The 20,313-nt window shown below is 47.0% G+C and overlaps 1 protein-coding gene across 1 annotated transcript in view; it reads left to right on the top strand.

Annotated features, from left to right (window-relative positions):
- LOC139272756 (sorting nexin-5-like) overlaps nucleotides 1-14,239 on the top strand; it is an 80,168-nt gene extending 65,929 nt beyond the window's left edge. The window contains exons 13-14 of the mRNA XM_070888868.1: nucleotides 7,578-7,663; nucleotides 12,086-14,239. Of these exons, the coding sequence (XP_070744969.1) occupies nucleotides 7,578-7,663; nucleotides 12,086-12,136 (137 nt within the window). The 3' untranslated portion in view covers nucleotides 12,137-14,239. The remainder of the gene's footprint in view (nucleotides 1-7,577; nucleotides 7,664-12,085) is intronic.
- Nucleotides 14,240-20,313: the final 6,074 nt, after the last annotated feature.

Genomic DNA, 20,313 nt, shown 5'->3' with positions numbered 1-20,313 from the left:
CGAAGGATAAGGGGTAAGCCATTTAGGACTGAGATGAGGAGAAACTTCTTCACCCAGAGAGTGGTGAACCTGTGGAATTCTCTACCACAGAAAGTTGTTGAGGCCAATTCACTAAATAAATATATTCAAAAAGGAGTTAGATGTAGTCCTTACTACTAGGGGGATCAAGGGGTATGGCAAGAAAGCAGGAATGGGGTACTGAAGTTGCATGTTCAGCCATGAACTCATTGAATGGCGGTGCAGGCTAGAAGGGCCGAATGGCCTACTCCATCTATTTTCTATGTTTCTATGCCCTTTTTGGGTAGCACTACGCGGTTACCCCACAACAAGCAGTCTGCCTGAATGGACAGCTCGTCCTTTCGCCGCTGGAACGGCTTGATTAGCTCTTGCATTTCAATGGGGATGCTGGCCCAGCTCCCATGCAGTATACAGTTTTTTACTAGGGACAGCAGAGGATCTTGGTTGGTCCAAGTCCTAATCTGGCGGGCCGTGACAGGTGATTTATCATTTTCAAACGCTTCCATGACCATCAACAAGTCTGCGGGCTGCGCCACCATCAACAAGTTTGCAGGCTGCGCCATTTCCACCCCCGTGGTGGGCAATGGTAGCCGACTGAGAGCATCCGCACAGTTCTCGGTGCCTGGCCTGTGGCGGATGGTATAGTTATACACTGATAGCGCGAGTGCCCACCTTTGTATGCGGGCTGAGGCATTAGTATTTATCCCCTTGTTTTCAGCGAACAGGGATGTGAGGGGCTTGTGATCGGTTTCCAGCTCAAATTTGAGGCCAAACAGGTACTGATGCATTTTCTTTACCCCGAACACACACGCTAATGCCTCTTTCTCAATCATGCTGTAGGCCCTCTCGGCCTTAGACAAGCTCCTGGAAGCACAGGCGACAGGTTGCAACTTCCCCGCAACGTTAGCTTGTTGTAATACACACCCGACTCCGTACGACGATGCATCACATGCTAGCACAAGTCTTTTACGGGTTATACAATACAAGCAGCTTGTTGGAGCATAAAATGTTTCTGGCTTTCTCAAAAGCAATTACTTGTTTTTTTTCCCCATACCCAGTTCTCACCTTTGTGCAATAACACATGTAGGGGCTCTAAAAGGGTGCTTAACCCCGGTAGGAAGTTACCAAAATAGTTGCGTCCCAGAAATGACCGCAGCTCCGTGACGTTCTGTGGCCTGGGCGTGTTCCTGATAGCCTCTGTGTTGGTGTCTGTGGGCCGAATGCCGTCCGCCGCGATCTTTCTCCCCAAAAACTCTCCTCCTTTTGCCATGAAGACTCATTTCGATCTCTTCAGCTGTAGCCCTACGTGATCGAGTCGCTGGAGGACCTCCTCCAGGTTTTGTAGGTGTTCGGCGGTGTCCCGACCCGTGATCAATATGTCATCCTGAAAGACCACCGTGTGTGGTACCGACTTGAGTAGGCTCTCCATGTTTCTCTGGAAGATCGCTGCAGCCGACCGAATTCCAAACAGGCATGTGTTGTAGATGAACAGTCCCTTGTGCGTGTTGATGCAGGTGAGGCCCTTCGTAGACTCCTCCAGCTCCTGCGTCATGTAGGCCGAAGTCAGGTCGAGCTTGGTGAATGTCTTGCCTCCTGCCAGCGTTGCAAATAGGTTGTCTGTCTTAGATAGCGGGTATTAGTCCTAGCGAGAAATGATTTAATAGTTACTTTTATAATCGCCACAAATCCTGACCGTGTCATCACTTTTGAGTACTGGAACAATCGAGCTGGCCCATTCGTTGAATTCCACTGGGGAGATGATGCCCTCATGTTGCAGCCTGTCCAGCTCGATTTCCACTCTCTCCCTCATCATGTGAGGTACCGCTCGCGCCTTGTGGTGAATGGGTCATGTCTCTGGGACCAATTGGATCCGCACCTTCGCCCCGGAAAACTTTCCAATGTCTGGCTCAAAAAGGGAAGGAAATTTGTTAAGAACCTGGGTACATGAGGCCTCATTGCCATGTGATAGCGCTCGGATGTCATCCCAGTTCCAGCGGATTTTGCCAGCCAGTTCCTTCCAAGCAGTGTGGGGCCATCACCTGGGACAATCCAGAGTGGCAGTTTGTGCACCGTGCCCTTGTAGGTGACCTTGACCATGGCGCTGCCCAGGACAGTGATGAGCTCTTTGGTGTACATTCTCAGTTTCGTGTGGATGGGGCTCAGGGCTGGTCTGAATGCCTTGTTGCACCACAGTCTCGCAAACATCTTTTTACTCATGATGGATTGGCTAGCGCCAGTGGCCAGTTCCATGGCTACGGGTAAGCCATTCAATTTTACATTTAGCATTATAGGTGGACATTTCGTCTCAAATGTATGTACCACGTGTACTTCAGCATCTACCTCTTCTCTCTGAGACTCTAAATTGCTTTGATCCACCATGGACTGAACTTCCTCTGCCACGTGGTGGTGAGGAGGTTTTGCAGAGCCTGCAGCTCATTTGCAAGCTTGTTGGAGGTGCCCCATTTTTCCACAGCTCTTGCAAACATACCCTTTGAAGCGGCATGAATAGGCTGAATGGAAGCCTCCACAACGCTTGAGCAGTGGTGCATTCATCCTTTGTTGGGGACTCTGAGTCATCTGGGTCACCTGAGGCCTGCTGGCAGTTGCAGACTCGTGGGTTCTGCCCTGTACATTTCTGCTCGCAAACACAGTTCCAGTTAATTTATGAACATTGCTAGCACTTGTGTGCTGAGAGATTTGTTTGGTGTTATCACTGGTGGACATAAACGCCTGTGCTAGCGCAATAGCCTTACTGAGGGTCGGTGTCTCTACAGTCAAAAGTTTTCGTAGGATGGTCAATGCCCAGTACAAAAAAGTCTGAGCATTTGCTTCAGGTAGCCATTAAACTCACATTGTCCTGCAAGTCGCCTTAGCTCAGCGATGCAGCTCTCCACTTCCTGACCTTCAGATCACTGGCACGTGTAGAACCGATACCTCGCCATCAGCACGCTCTTCCCTCGGGTTAAGATGCTCCCGAACCAGTGTACACAGCTCCTCCTACAACTTATCTGTGGGTTTCACCGGAGCCAGAAGATTCTTCATGAGGCTGTAGGTCGGTGCCCCACAGACTGAGGAGGACCGCTCTCCTTTTTGCAGCACTTCCTTCTCTGTTTAAGGAGCTAGGAGCTAAAATTAAAAAGTAAGACCTCAAAAGTAGTAATCTCGGGATTGCTACCAGTGCCACGTGCTAGTCAGAGTAGGAATCGCAGGATAGCGCAGATGAATACGTGGCTTGAGCAGTGGTGCAGCAGGGAGGGATTCAAATTCCTGGGGCATTGGAACCGGTTCTGGGGGAGGTGGGACCAGTACTGTTGGAGAGGAGTTAAACTAATATGGCAGGGGGATGGGAACCAGTGCAGGGAAACAGAGGGAGACAAAAAGGAGGCAAAAGCAAAAGACAGAAAGGAGATGAGGAAAAGTGGAGGGCAGAGAAACCCAAGGCAAAGAACAAAAAGGGCCATTGTACAGCAAAATTCTAAAAGGACAAAGGGTGTTAAAAAAAATAAGCCTGAAGGCTCTGCGTCTTAATGCAAGGAGTATCCGCAATAAGGTGGATGAATTAACTGTGCAAATAGATATTAACAAATATGATGTGATTGGGATTACGGAGACGTGGCTCCAGGATGATCAGGGCTGGGAACTCAACATCCAGTGGTATTCAACATTCAGGAAGGATAGAATAAAAGGAAAAGGAGGTGGGGTAGCATTGCTGGTTAAGGAGGAGATTAATGCAATAGTTAGGAAAGACATTAGCTTGGATGATGTGGAATCTATATGGGTAGAACTGCAGAACACCAAAGGGCAAAAAACGTTAGTGGGAGTTGTGTACAGACCTCCAAACAGTAGTGATGTTGGGGAGGACATCAAACAGGAAATTAGGGGTGCATGCAATAAAAGTGCAGCAGTTATAATGGGTGACTTTAATATGCACATAGATTGGGCTAGCCAAACTGGAAGCAATATGGTGGAGGAGGATTTCCTGGAGTGCATAAGGGATGGTTTTCTAGACCAATATGTCGAGGAACCAACTAGGGGGGAGGCCATTTAAGACTGGGTGTTGTGTAATGAGAGAGGATTAATTAGCAATTTCATTGTGCGAGGCCCCTTGGGGAAGAGTGACCATAATATGGTGGAATTCTGCATTAGGATGGAGAATGAAACAGTTAATTCAGAGACCATGGTCCAGAACTTAAAGAAGGGTAACTTTGAAGGTATGAGGCGTGAATTGGCTAGGATAGATTGGCGAATGATACTTAAGGGGTTGACTGTGGATGGGCAATGGCAGACATTTCGAGACCGCATGGATGAACTACAACAATTGTACATTCCTGTCTGGCGTAAAAATAAAATGAAGGTGGCTCAACCGTGGCTATCAAGGGAAATCAGGGATAGTATTAAAGCCAAGGAAGTGGCATACAAATTGGCCAGAAATAGCAGCGAACCTGGGGACTGGGAGAGATTTAGAACTCGGCAGAGGAGGACAAAGGGTTTGATTAGGGCAGGGAAAATGGAGTACGAGAAGAAGCTTGCAGGGAACATTAAGGCGGATTGCAAAAGCTTCTATAGGTATGTAAAGAGAAAAAGGTTAGTAAAGACAAACGTAGGTCCCCTGCAGTCAGAATCAGGAGAAGTCATAACGGGGAACAAAGAAATGGCAGACCAATTGAAAAGTACTTTGGTTCGGTATTCACTAAGGAGGACACAAACAACCTTCCGGATATAAAAGGGGTCAGAGGGTCTAGTAAGGAGGAGGAACTGAGGGAAATATTTATTAGTCGGGAAATTGTGTTGGGGAAATTGATGGGGTTGAAGGCCGATAAATCCCCAGGGCCTGATGGACTGCATCCCAGAGTACTTAAGGAGGTGGCCTTGGAAATAGCAGATGCATTGACAGTCATTTTCCAACATTCCATAGACTCTGGATCAGTTCCTATCGAGTGGAGGGTAGCCAATGTAACTCCACTTTTTTAAAAAAGGAGGGAGAGAGAAAACAGGGAATTATAGACCGGTCAGCCTGATCTCATTAGTGGGTAAAATGATGGAATCAATTATTAAGGATGTCGTCATAGCGCATTTGGAAAATGGTGACATGATAGGTCCAAGTCAGCATGGGTTTGTGAAAGGGAAATCATGCTTGACAAATCTTCTGGAATTTTTTGAGGATGTTTCCAGTAAAGTGGACAAAGGAGAACCAGTTGATGTGGTATATTTGGACTTTCAGAAGGCTTTCGACAAGGTCCCACACAAGAGATTAATGTGCAAAGTTAAAGCACATGGGATTGGGGGTAGTGTGCTGACGTGGATTGAGAACTGGTTGTCAGACAGGAAGCAAAGAGTAGGAGTAAATGGGTACTTTTCAGAATGGCAGGCAGTGACTAGTGGGGTACCGCAAGGTTCTGTGCTGGGGCCCCAGCTGTTTACATTGTGCATTAATGATTTAGACGAGGGGATTAAATGTAGTATCTCCAAATTTGTGGATGACACTAAATTGGGTGGCAGTGTGAGCTGCGAGGAGGATGCTATGAGGCTGCAGAGTGACTTGGATCGGTTCGGTGAGTGGGCAAATGCATGGCAGATGAAGTATAATGTGGATAAATGTGAGGTTATCCACTTTGGTGGTAAAAACAGAGAGACAGACTATTATCTGAATGGTGACAGATTAGGAAAAGGGGAGGTGCAAAGAGACCTGGGTGTCATGGTACATCAGTCATTGAAGGTTGGCATGCAGGTACAGCAGGCGGTTAAGAAAACAAATGGCATGTTGGCCTTCATAGCGAGGAGATTTGAGTACAGGGGCAGGGAGGTGTTGCTACAGTTGTACAGGGCCTTGGTGAGGCCACACCTGGAGTATTGTGTACAGTTTTGGTCTCCTAACTTGAGGAAGGACATTCTTGCTATTGAGGGAGTGCAGCGAAGATTCACCAGACTGATTCCCGGGATGGTGGGACTGACCTATCAAGAAAGATTGGATCAACTGGGTTTGTATTCACTGGAGTTCAGAAGAATGAGAGGGGACCTCATAGAAACGTTTAAAATTCTGATGGGTTTAGACAGGTTAGATGCAGGAAGAATGTTCCCAATGTTGGGGAAGTCCAGAACCAGGGGTCACAGTCTAAGGATAAGGGGTAAGCCATTTAGGACCGAGATGAGGAGAAACTTCTTCACCCAGAGAGTGGTGAACCTGTGGAATTCTCTACCACAGAAAGTAGTTGAGGCCAATTCACTAAATATATTCAAAAGGGAGTTAGGTGAAGTCCTTACTACTCGAGGGATCAAGGGGTATGGTGAGAAAGCAGGAATGGGGTACTGAAGTTGCATGTTCAGCCATGAACTCATTGAATGGCGGTGCAGGCTCGAAGGGCTGAATGGCCTACTCCTGCACCTATTTTCTATGTTTCTATGTCCAGCTCGTTGGCTACAAAGTACTGGTCTAGCCGTTCGACATAGGCTTCCCAGTCTTCACCCTCCGTGAACTTCTCCAGGATGCCCACAGTTTGCTGCATCTTTCCGTTGGATTCGTATACTCGTCGTCAGTTATTGTGTTCCTAACACAGATGAGGATGCACACAGGGATGTTAAAGTAACAGTGACGTCAGTCTTTAATAAGACACTCCAGAGTGAGGAACAGGCCTTGGGGGCCGGCTTATATTCAGTGCTCCCAAGGGATGCTGGGATCCCTTGGGACTTCAGGGGATGAGCTCCCTGGTGGCAGAACATGGGAGTGCATGCTTTACAGATACACAACAGGGGATGGCGCGGTAGTTTCGCAGGACGGAGGGGTCCAGGTTCGGGTTTTTGAGGAGAGGGGTGACGACGGCAGATTTGAGGGAGAGGGGGACATTACCTGAGGGGAGAGAACCTTTAACAATGTCGGCTAACCTGGGAGCCAGAAAAGGCAGGTCTCGTGAGTGGTCGGCAGTTTGGTGGGAATAGGGTCAAGGGAGCAGGAAATGGGTCTCATGGACAGGATGAGCTCTCAAAAGTCATGAGGGGAGATCAGAGAGAAGCTGGAGAAAGATGAGTGGTCAGGGCTATGGATTAAGGGATATGGGGATAGTGCAGGAACAATCTTCTTGAAGGGCCAATTGGCCGCCTCCTATTGTGTAACTGGGTGGCTTGCTTCAGGGGCCAAGTAAGTGTTTTCTGCCACATTGGTGTGTAGGACTGGAGTCACGTATAGGCCAGACCAGGTAAGGACTGCAGGCTTCCTTCCCTAAAGGACATTAGTGAACCAGTTGTGTTTTTTATCCAAGGTCACTTTTTCATTAAACTGATTTTTATACAACTGGACTCAAATTCTCAGAATCCCATGGTGGGAATCGAGCTCTCGTTCTCGGGATTATAAGTCCAGGCCTCTGGATTACTCGTCTCGTAACATAACCACTCTGCTACCGTGCCCAAACAATCATCAGTCTCATTGGTTGTTTGTGGGACCTTGCTGTGCACACATTGGTTACTACATAAATGATTATATCTTGTGCCCTTATTATTTAACCTTGTTGTCTATCCATTTTATTGTACTGTTGATTTAAGCTTTGTGTTCTTGCTGCTGTTTTCAGAGCTGATTGCTTTCAGAGCCAGGCGCGTGGGAGCGTTCCGTAAAAACCTGATTGAAATGACAGAGCTGGAGCTGAAGCATGCCAGGGTGAGTGGGCCACATTCAGGTTATGTGCAGCAGTACGTCCTGGAACTGTCCCAGCCTGTTGTTTGTGTCCACACCTGTAGTTTGCCCCATCCCGTCCAAACGATATGTATGTGGGCACATCCCTAACATGACACACAGAATTCTTAACTGTTACCAAGCACTCAGAGCTCGGGTTCCACTCTGTGCAGCTAATGGTAGTGTGTGAATCTACACACCAGGGGGGGGCGATGTTGCAGTGTGTGAAACTGCACACTAGGGGGCGATGTTGCAGTGTGTGAAACTGCACACTAGGGGGCGATGTTGCAGTGTGTGAAACTGCACACCAGGGGGGCGATGTTGCAGTGTGTGAAACTGCACACCAGGGGGGGACGATGTTGCAGTGTGTGAAACTGCACACTAGGGGGCGATGTTGCAGTGTGTGAAACTGCACACTAGGGGGCGATGTTGCAGTGTGTGAAACTGCACACTAGGGGGCGATGTTGCAGTGTGTGAAACTGCACACTAGGGGGCGATGTTGCAGTGTGTGAAACTGCACACTAGGGGGTGATGTTGCAGTGTGTGAAACTGCACACCAGGGGGGCGATGTTGCAGTGTGTGAAACTGCACACCAGGGGGGCGATGTTGCAGTGTGTGAAACTGCACACCAGGGGGGCGATGTGTGTAATTTACCATTTTTGCTCGTATCATCATAAGCGACACCATCTAATTATATCTCTAATGCTTGGTTTTGGCCCACCCTCCCTATCCTCCTTGCATTGAGAATCGTTCTCCGACATTTGTCCCATGTATTATTTGTATTGACCTCCTCATGGGCATTGTTTTGCATGTTTTTTTGGTATCTGCCCCCCTCACCGCCCACCCCCAATGCTGCCTGCCTTCCCCCAGCAACCCAAGCAAAGGTGCTAATTTACAGGACACAGGGCTGCACACTGCAGCACATCACATGTGGCTATTCTACCATGAGAGTTCTGTGGTCACCAAGCTAAGCGAGGTGGGTCTGTTCCCATCGCAGAATCCACACAGGCTCATTTACCAGAAGGTAAAAAAATTTGCAGATATAAAAATCGGCTGCGTGGTAATGAAGAAAGCTGTAGACTGCAGGAAGATATCACTAAACTGGTCAGGTGGGCAGAACAGTGCCAAATGGAATTCAATCCAGAGAAGTGTGAGGTAATGCATTTGGGGAGGTCTAACTGGGCAAGGGAATACACATTAAATGGTAGGACACTGAGAAGTGTAGAGGAACAAAGGGACCTTGGAGTGCAGATTCACAGATCCCTGAAGATAGCAGGCCAGGTGGATAAGATGGTTAAAAAGGCATTCCTTTTATTAGCTGAGGCATAGAATACAAGCTCAGCAGGGGGAGGTTATGCTTGAACTGTATAAAACACTAGTTAGGCCACAGCTAGAGTACTGCATGCAGTTCTGGTCACCACATTACAAGAAGGACGTGATTGCACTAGAGAGGGTACAGGGGCGATTTACGAGGATGTTGCCTGGACTGGAGAATTTTAGTTATGAGGAAAGATTGGATTGGCTAGGTTTGTTTTCTTTGGCACAGAGGAGGCTGAGGGGAGACCTTATTGAGGTGTATACAATTATGAGGGGCCTAGATAGAGTGGATAGAAAGGGCTGATTTCCCTTAGCAGAGGGGTCAACAACCAGGGGACATAGATTTAAAGTAGTTGGTAGAAGGTTTAGAGGGGATTTATGGGGAAATTTCTTCACCCAGAGTGTGATGGAGGTCTGGAACTCATTGCCTGAAAGTGTGGTCGAGGCAGAAACCCTCACCACATTAAGTGCACATCCAAGTCCTTTTTCAAAAGAGCCGTAACCTACAGGGCTACAGACCTAGAGCTGGAAGGTGGGATTAGGCTGGATGGCTCTTTGTCGGCCGGCACGGACATGATGGGCTGAATGGCCTCCTTCTGTGTTGTAATTTTCTGTGATCCAAGGAGTTATTGGATAGCGATTGGGAATCCTGGCTGCTCTTTTCCCCCCCCCCCAACCCCTGCCTCCCAGTCCCGCATTTATTATAAATAAGAACATTTATAAATGCTGGAAACGTTCAGGTTAGGCAGCATCTGTGGAGAGAGAGAAACAGAGTTAAGCGTTTCAGGTTGGTGATCTTCTGTCAGAACCGGAAAAAGGTTGTAACATAGTTTTTAAGCAAGTGTAGAGGCAGGGAAAGGGGGAGGGGAGGAATGAACAAAAGGGAAGGTCTGTGATTGGGTGGAAGGCAGGAGAGATTAGAGAGACAAAAGGGTAGGGGGCAGCTTGGCCTTGTAGGGGAGGGTAGGGGGCAGCTTGGCCCTGGAGGGGAGGGTAGGGGGCAGCTTGGCCCTGGAGGGGAGGGGAGGGTAGGGGGCAGCTTGGCCCTGGAGGGGAGGGGAGGGGGCAGCTTGGCCCTGGAGGGGAGGGGACGGGGATGGTGCAAGGCAGAAGGAGATGGTAATGGGATAAGTGAAGAAACAAAGGATGAGTCTAGAGGGGGTGTAAATGGGAATGGCAGAATCAACAGGTGCCGTGAAAAGAAAAATATGGGCAGAGGTTACGCTCTGAAATTGTTGAACTCGATATGGAGTCCAGAAGGCTGTAAAGTGCCGAAACGAAAGATGAAGTTTGCACGTTTATTAACCTCGAGTGCAGAGGTCAGTTGGCACATCTGTATATTCTGCCTGCCTGAAGTAGAATCATAGAATAGTTTGCACGTTTATTAACCCGGAAGGAGGCTATTCGGCTCATTGAGGCTGCACCGGCTCGATCGAAGGTGTGATTGGGCAATGTGGGCCTGGGCTTCTTTCGGTCTATAGGGCCCAGTTGTACACTGGGCCGAGCAGGTTACTCACTTAGCACCAGCACCCTGGCTGGTTTTATATGTAACTAGAATCATACGGCACAGGAGGAGTTCATCGTGCCTGTGCCACCTCTTAGAGAGTTATCCAGTTAGTCCCATTCTCCTGTTCTTTCCCCACAGCCCTGAATTTTTTTCAACTATTTATCCAGTTCTCAAGTTTCTATTGAATCTGCTTCCCATGCCCTTACAGGTCGTGCTTCCAGATCATCATAACTCACTGCATTTATATTTTTAAAATTCTCATCTCCCCCTGGTTCTTTTACCAATTTTCTTAAATCTGTGTCCTCTGGTCAACGACCCTTCTGCCAGCTTCTCCCCATCTACTCAAATCCCCTTGTGATTTTGAACACCACAATTAAACCACCTCTGCTCTAAGGAGAACAATTCCAGCTTTTCTGCCATGTCCATCTAACCGAAGTCCCTCATCCCTGGTCCATTCTGGTAAATCTCTGCAAGGCCTTCACATCCTTCCAAAACTCTGATGCCCAAAATTGGACACCATACTCCAGCTGGGGCCTAACCCCAGAGATTGCTGCCAGTTTAGCGTAACTTCTTTGCATTTGTGCTCTCTGCCTCTATTTCTAAATGGAGTGATTGTGTGACTGAACATGTCTGTGATTCTGTGCATGCGGTAGACCCCGCCCCTATTTACGCACGCGTGCTTGATCCGGTCGCGCATGCGCAGTGCGATGTACGAGGGAGCAGGAAGTGGGGCCTTGCCACGTGGCTCAGCCTGGGGCTCACTGCTAGTCGAGCCTGAGCCTGCTACTGGGACTTGTGGGTTGTCTTTCCAAAATCAATGACCGTACCAAAGGAGCCTCCAGGACTTTTGCCTAGAATATCTGAGATTATCTACACTAACATTTTCGAGCAAAGTGAGCGAGAGAGAGGACTAGGAGAAGAGGTCACGAACTCAGTTGGTGGGGTGGGGGTGAAGAGCACAGTGGGGATGGGGGAAGACAGTGATCCAGGTCTAAAGGGGGAGGGGGGGCGTTGAGAACGTGATTCAGATGGTAAGACATGTTCCTCCAAGTCCACCCCCTTTACATCTACACCACATTCCCCTCTCCTCCCCTACACCTGATTGATTTCACTTCATAAACCTGTTAACAAGCAATGACCCCAACACACCGGGGGGGGGGGGGGGGGGGAGGAGAAAGTTATGAATCTGTGGGGGTGGTCGGCAGGGGAAGGTGGTCAGACACTTGGGTGGGGGGAGAAGATCAGAAACATGTTTGGGGGGGGGGGGTCAGGAACTTGTTTGGGGAGTGGGACAAGGTCTTAACCCTTGAGAGTGATCCCTGTCTGCTCCAAGTGAGCTCTCTCCTGTCTGGAGTCAGCAGTCAGAATGGCTCGAATTACACTTTGCGAAGTCACTGATTACGTAGGTAGGACGGTTCCAATTACACATTCCAGAGAAACTGCTGGGTCTGCCTCATCCTCCAAGGGGACCAATCAGAGCTTTAGGTGTTACAAATAAACTCCAAAGAATAATTTTTTTTTAAACTGCTTTTATCAAGTTGTCCTATCTCCTTCAAAGATTTGCGTATTTGTGTTTGTTTTAGAACAATGTGCAGATGCTACAAAACTGCCTGGCTGCGTTGATGAGCAATTAGTGGTGTGTGTCTGGACATGGCCGAGGATGCTTAGACTGACCTTGGTTCCACCCGCTGGAGACGAGTTGATAAATCTGCGGCCTGAAATGAGTGCACGCCCAGTTACCGCTGCAGTAACTCTGGTCACGGGAGAGGCCATGTGTTCCTTTCTATATCCTTTACACTTTGTGCCTCCGCTGCTGCATAACTCCTGAAAGCTTGGATTAAGCGTAAAGTAATATTTTCTTTTCTTTTTAAATCTAACCTTTGTCCTACACAAGTGCCTGCTGATAGAACCTCACAAACAGTGACTTCCAAAATGAGCTGGACCAAATTTTGTATGTTCATATTCCTTGCACGTTTAGTCTTGTATATCGAAGTATAATGGGACCCTTCACAATAATTGCAACTGCACTTGTATTTAAATTCCGATTGGCTAAACGACGCTTCAAATCATCTTGTGTGAAACCTGTTTGGGGTTTTAACAAATCTTCCATTCAATTATGTGCGTGTTGACCGAATTGACATTGTTGGTTTCAACTGATGAACTGAATCCACCCAGTCTTAACCCCACAGCTCTCTCATGGCCTTCTGAATTAACGTTTCTTTCAACGGTTTATGATGATCCTAATTATTGTATCAAATGGGCCGCTCTTCGAGTTGGAGCGATGTAATGAGACGCAAGTTGCGCTTTTGGTTCTCGTGTAATTTGCCAAAAGAATTCAAATTGTGATCCGAGCCATGGCAAGAGAGCATGTCCTTGCAGCGAGAACCCAGCGATCCCCAATGCTCACGGCCTCTCTCCTGGATTGTACTGGTTGCTGTCTGTCACTTGTAGGGTTATGAGCCCTACCCCTGATGTCACTTTCCTCCGGCCTCTAAAATACAAAGTCTTGTAATCGTTGCTTCGTATTTTACATCAAACCCTCAAACTGCAGAACACTCAGAGTGGCCTCATTTCACCTGTGACCGTTGTGATTTCTGCACGTACCCTAAAACCAATCGCAGCAACATCAGCACGCGCATTTGATTAGAGTTACTATCTTGGATTGCGTTGTGCAAATAAAATTGGAAATGCGCGATGGGGAAAGGTGTTGGTAAATTGACAACTCATCTCGTTTTGATGACTTTGTCCGAATTTCACTCTATCTCCGAATCCATTCAGTTTCTCACTCTTTTTCTCTCGCCCCAATCTGTGCAGGGGTTGGTTTTGTTCAGGGCGGAGGGCACAATGTAGGAGATGCCGGGCTGGCTGGATGGCCAATTCCTGCTCATGTTCCCTCTCGGGGAAATTCCATTTCCAAAGTAATGAGATGAGGGAATTAGCAAAATGTGAATGCCATTTCTATAATTTTATTTGGGAAGGAGCAAGATAAGGGATAGGGTTCAGGTAATTCATGAACGTTGTGTTGGGAGGTGAAAATGGAAATTTTGTTAAAGCTCTTAACTCTGTTTAAAAAGTGTTTCGCATTGAAATATGTCTTGTATGTGATGTCTGCCATTTCAACTATTAGTGGCCAGCAGAAGAAAGCCCAGTGTAAAAATATATATATTATTTTTCCTGATAAAATTGAGATTCTGTTACATTTGGGGGTATTCTGGTTTATAAGTATTGACGTCCATGTATGTATAAATAAATGTTCATAGTACATTGGCTTCGGGACATGGCTTAAAGGTGCCCACAGTGAAATTCTGTCAGATTTGGGATCACTTTTTTTTTTTTTCTCCACCCGCCACCCCCCCCTCCCAAGCCCCCTTGTGAGTTGGTCTCTTCCTCCCTCCCTTCGCCCCCCCGGTGAGTGATTCGCTTGTCCACTCACGCTCTGCTGTCAGTTTCTGGACTCTATTTAACAATCCTAGAAGAGGAACTGAAGTCGGTGAGCAAATGGCAGACATGAGGTGTGTGTGGATGGGTGGAATCTCTCTCTCTCTCTCTCTCTCTCTCTCTCTCTCTCCAGATGTTACAGCCTCTACCAATTGTTGACGGATCCTGTTGGGTTTGTAGTGTGTCTATAAATGACCGTGATGGGTTTGCCTGTATTCGGTGGTGCTTTCTCACTGCAAGACTTACTTTTTGTGCCTTTTTTGGAAGGAATTTGAACAGTAAAGATGGTTTGAAACTGCTTTGTGATGTTTTATATTTTATCGAGGTCAAACAAATACTCTCGCGCACTTATTCCGGGGATTTATCGGCCTTCAATCCCATCAATTTCCCTAACACAATTTCCCGCTTAATAAGGATATCTTTCAGTTCCTCCTTCCCACTGTCCCCTCGTCCATTCGGAAGGTTATTTGTGTCCTCCTTCATGAAGACAGAACCAAAGTATTTGTTCAATTGGTCTGCCATTTCTTTGTTCCCCATTATAAATTCACTTGAATCTGATTGCAAGGGACCTACATTTGTCTTCACTAATCTTTTTCTCTTCACATATTTATAGAAGCTTTTGCAGTCCATTTTTATGTTCCCTGCAAGCTTCCTCTCATACTCTCTTCCCCCTCTTAATTAAACCCTTAGTCCTCCTCTGTTGAATTCTAAATTTCTCCCAGTCCTCCGGTTTGCTGCTTTTTCTGGCCAATTTATATGCCTCTTCCTTGGCTTTAACACTATCCTTAATTTCCCATGTTAGCCATGGTTGAGCCACCTTCCCTGTTTTATTTTTACTCCAGACAGGGATGTACAATTGCTGAAGTTCATCCATGTGATCTTTAAATGTTTGCCATTGCTTATCCACCGTCAACCCTTTAAGTATCATTTGCCAGTCTATTCTAGCCAATTCACACATCATACGTCGAAGTTACCTTTCCTTAAGTTCAGGACCCTAGTTTCGGAATTAACTCTATCACTCCCCATCTTAATAAAGAATTCTACCATATTATGGTCACTCTTTCCCAGGGGGCCTTGCATAACAAGATTGCTAATTAGTCCTCTCTCATTACACATTACTCAGTCTCGGATGGCCTGCTCTCTAGTTGGTTCCTCGACATATTGGTCTAGAAAACCATCCCTAATACACTCCAGGAAATCCTCTTCCACCGCATTGCTACCAGTTTGGTTTACCCAATCTATATGTAGATTAAAGTCACCCATGATAACTGCTGTACCTTTATTGCACACATCCCTTATTTCTTGTTTGATGCTGTCCCCAACCTCACTACTACTGTTTGGTGGTCTGTACACAACTCCCACTAGAGTTTTCTGCCTTTTGGAATTCTGCAGCTCCACCCATACCGATTCCACATCATCCAGGCTAATGTCCCTCCTTACTATTGCATTAATTTCCTCTAACCAGCAATGCCACCCGTCATCTTTTCCTCTCTGCCATTCCTTCCTAAATGTTGAATACCCCTGGATGTTGAGTTCCCAGCCTTGGTCACCCTGGAGCCATGTCTCCGTGATGCCAATTATATCATATCCGTTAACTGCTATCTGCGCAGTTAATTTGTCCACCTTATTCCAAATACTCCTCGCATTGAGGCACAGAGCCTTCAGGTTTGTCTTTTTAACACACTTTGCCCCTTTAGAATTTTGCTGTAATGTGGCCCTTTTTGTTTTTTGCCTTGGGTTTATCTGCCCTCCACTTTTACTATTTTCCTTTCTATCTTTTTTGCTTCTGCCTTCATTTTATTTCCCCCTCTCTCCCTGCATTGGTTCCCATCCCCCTGCCATATTAGTTTAACTCCTCCCCAACAGCACTAGCAAACACTCCCCCTAGGACATTGGTTCTGGTCCTGCCCAGGTGCAGAATGTCCGGTTTGTTCTGGTCCCACCTCCCTCAGAACCGGTTCCAATGTCCCAGGGATTTGAATCCCTCCCTGCTGCACCACTCCTCAAGCCACGTATTCATCTGAGCTATCCTGTGATTCCTACTCTGACCAGCACGCCTCATCCAAAAGGCGGCACCTATCACAGTGCAGTACTTCCTCAGTACTGCACTGGAGTGCCTAGATTGTGGGCTTGAAGGCAGGACCACTGAGCCACGTCTAGTGAAGTCAATGGGGAGTAATAATGGGTAGGGTATAAAACCAGAGATCCTGCGTTTCTGCACCCCCCCCCCCCCCCCACCGGGGTTCTGTTAAAAATGGTCCTCTTGGTCTTTTGAAGGGCGTGTTGCATATTTTCAAGTGACCACACTCGAAGCTGTTTTGGCAAAGTACAGCATGTGAATGGTTCACTGGTTTGGCTGTGGTAGTGACACGTAGAAGTATGACTTAGACAGAAGAAATAAGAACAGGAGTAGGCCATACGGCTCCTCAAACCTGCTCCTCCATTCAGTAAGATCGTGGCTAGTCATCGACCTCCACTCCACTTTCCCAAAAATCCAAGGATCTCTCAGCCTTGAATGTACTCTGAGACTTGGCATCCACAGCCCTCTGGGGCAGAGAATTCCAAAGATTCACAACCCTCTGCAGAAATTTCTCACCTTAGTCCTAAATGGACTACCCCTTAACGTGAGATTGTGCCCCCTGGTTCCAGACACTCCAGCCCGGCGGAAACTTCTTCCCTGCATCTACCCTGTCAATTCCCCTCAGAATCTTGTATGTTTCAATATGATCACCTCTCATTCTTCTAATCTGCAGAGAATATAGGCCCAATCTCTCCTCATAGGACAACCCTCTCATCCCAGGAATCAATCTAGTGAACCTCCGTTCTACCACCTCCAAGGCAAGTATATCCTTCCTTGGATAAGGAGACCAAAAACTATGCACAGTACTCTAGGTGCGGTCTCACCAAGGCCCTGTACAACTGTATCGGTTGCACAGATCTCAAACAGCAGTGATGGACGCAAACTGTTTCAGTGCCATCTGGAAATGTAGATAATATAATTATCTGCCTAACCGCCTTTAATTGATGGGTACTAACACTGTTAGCACTGTGGCACATTGCCGGGAGGGCGAGGGTCTGCCAGGCTAACACGTTGGTATAAAGCAGCAAATGTTTATATGCAGCAATTTCCCCCTGGGGCAGGTTCCTGACTTGTCGGGCAGTTTGTACTCCCCGCCCAGAAAGCCGGCATGGTTTGGCCAGGCGGCCACAAGCTGCTGCCGGAGGAATCTGCCCGTCAGTGGGCATGGCAGCTGCAGGCTTCCCACCTGCCCCGCACACCCAAAACAAAATATCCAAGTATTGAACCCAATACCAATTTACTGACTATTGAAATAAAATAATCACCAGTAAGAGCTGTTGAGAGGCTGAGCATGTTCACATTTGGCACATTACTGGCCTGAAAATTGCGATCGAAGGCTGGGAAAATGCTGGAGTCCATTATTAAGGAAGCAGTAGCAGGACATTGAACTTTTCCAAATCAAGCAGAGTCAGCATGGTTTTATGAAAGGGAAATCACGTTTGACAAATTTGCTGGAGTTCTTTGAGGATGTAACGAGCAGGGTGGATAAGGGGGAACCAGTGGATGTGGTGTATTTGGATTTCCAGAAGACATTTGACAAGGTGCCACATTAAAAGGTTACTGTACAAGATAAAAGTTCACGGGGTTGGGGGTAATATATTAGCATGGATGAGGATTGGCTAACGAACAGAGAACAGAGAGTCAGGATAAATGGTTCATTCTCTGGTTGGCAAACAGTAACTAGTGGGGTGCTGCAGGGATCAGTGCTGGGGCCTCAACTATTTACAATCTATATTAATGACTTGGATGAAGGGACTGAGTGTAATGTAGCCAAATTTGCTGATACAAAGATGGGTGGGAAAGCAAATTGTGAGGAGGACACACAAAATCTGCAAAAGGATATAGACAGGCTAAGTGAGTGGGCAAAAATTTGGCAGATGGAGTATAATGTGGGAAAATGTGAGATTATCCACTTTGGCAGAAAAAATAGAAAAACAAATAATTTAAATGGAGAAAAATTGCAAAGTGCTGCAGTACAGAGGGACCTGGGGGTCCTTGTGCATGAAACACAAAAAGTTAGTACGCAGGTGCAACAAGTAATCAGGAAGGCCAATGGAATGTTGGCCTTTATTGCAAGAGGGATGGAGTATAAAAGCAGAGAAGTCTTGCTACAACTGTACATGGTATTGATGAGGACACACCTGGAGTACTGCGTACAGCTTTGGTCTCCGTATTTAAGGAGGGATATAATTGCATTGGAGGCTGTTCAGAGAAGGTTCACTAGGTTGATTCCGGAGATGAGGGGGTTGACTTATGAAGATAGGTTGGGCCTATACTCATTGGAGTTCAGAAGAATGAGAGGTGAACTTATCGAAACATATAAGATAATGAGGGGGCTCGACAAGGTGGATGCAGAGAGGATGTTTCCACTCATGGGGGAAACTAAAACTAGGGGACAAAGTCTCAGAATAAGGGGCCGCTCATTTAAAACTGAGATGAGAAGGAATTTCTTCTCTGAGGGTTGTAAATCTATGGAATTCTCTGCCCCAGAGAGCTGTGGAGGCTGGGTCATTGAATATATTTAAGGTGGAGGTAGACAGATTTTTGAGCGATTTAAGGGAGTAAAGGGTTATGGGGAGCAGACAGGGAAGTGGAGCTGAGTCCATGATCAGATCAGCCAAGATCTTATTAAATAGCGGAGCAGGCTCGAGGGGCCGAATGGCCTACTCCTGCTCCTATTTCTTATGTTGTTCCTGCGGGCGAACGCCTCTAACCGAAAACATTTTTGCAAAAATACCTAAATACCTGGTGGTCCCAGAGGAACGTAGACTTGCACTCTGAGGTCTAGTTTCACAGTCCATCATAAGGGAACATGTCTTCTGGGATTGTATGCCTATCCTGGGATCACGTAGGCCTAGACCACTAATCACTATGTACTATTCTCATTCATAGTAATGGGAGCTCCGAGACTAGCCTGAGAATCAAATAAAATACCAACAAAAATAGAAAAACACCACTTTTTTAAAAAAAAAAACAGGAATTGCATTAAATTAAATATTTTAGAGAAAATAGTTTTTTTAATTAAAAAAATGTTAAATAAACTTAACTTTCTAGATAGGGTAAATAAGTAATAACATTTAATTTTTCTATGTTTTAAAACTCTTACGCTGGTAAAAGTAGCATATATGCCTGCTTTTACCAGGCATGAATCTGAAGGATATTTGCTGGGCCGGAGTGGGCCAACTCTCCGCCTGCGAAGGCCCTTCGCCCGGGGATGCATGCGATCCGTCAAAAGACATTTTGCCAGATTGCAAAAGCCGGTTTTCGGTGCATACGCATCGCGTGGCGGGAACCGGCATTTGTGAGGTCTCTTCGGGTGCGTTTGCACCCAGGGAGGCCGCAACGTTCGGGCCAATGTTTGCGTGTAAACTTCACCCTGTTTCAGGAGTCAATGTGCCACTTTCCTCACTTCAATGTTTGGACCAGGGAGCCAGGCTCCTTAACGTGGGGTCGGGTTCTGGTGGGGGTGTGGGGAGCTGGTCTGGGGCAGAGTGCCAGGTCTCGTGCTTTCGCCAAATGATCATGGGCCTATCGGGACAGCTTCTCGGTCAAGATCCTGGAACTCGCTCCCTAACAGCACTGTGGGAGCATCTTCACCACATGGACTGCAACGGTTCAAGAAGGCGGCTCACCACCACCTTCTCGAGGGCAATTAGGGATGAGCAATAAAATGGTGGCCTTGCCAGCGACATCCCAATGGATGGAAAGGAATGCATTGAGGCTTGTCCCATAATGCACCTCTTCTGGCCTGGCCAGGCAGGCTATAGTTCTCGTTAGTTTAGGCCATCTTGTATTCCTTATGCCACCCACCACCCAGTTTGGAAACCTCTGCCCCTGAGTTTGTGTAAGGAGAAATGATTTTAAATGGAGGCAGAATACTGTAACGTTTCGCTAAAATTGAACAGGCGTTCCCTCTTCTGAGTACCCCGAACTGATGGAGTTGGTTCAGATACTATCATTAGATGGACCCTTTTGATTTTTATTAAAATCCATTTAAATCCATGTGGGTGTTGCTGACAAGGCTGGTGGCATTTACTACAGTGAGCCGCTGCCTTGAACAGCGGCAGTCCATGTGGTGAAGGTCCTCCCACAATGCTGTTCGGGAGGGAGTTCCAGGATTGTGACCCAACGACTAAGAAGGAACAGCCGATTATATTTCCAGGTCAGGATGGTGTGTGACTTGGAGGGGCACGTGCTCTCCATGAAAGTGAAACTGGATGTTATAGGGAGAAAAGGTAAGCCGTTGGTCGAACATTCTGGAAATTGAGAGAACCTGTTAGGATGACCCTCTGA

Source organism: Pristiophorus japonicus, chromosome 9, assembly GCF_044704955.1.
Source record: "Pristiophorus japonicus isolate sPriJap1 chromosome 9, sPriJap1.hap1, whole genome shotgun sequence".
NCBI classification, from domain to species: domain Eukaryota; kingdom Metazoa; phylum Chordata; class Chondrichthyes; family Pristiophoridae; genus Pristiophorus; species Pristiophorus japonicus.
This window is presented reverse-complemented; position numbering and strand designations above follow the sequence as displayed.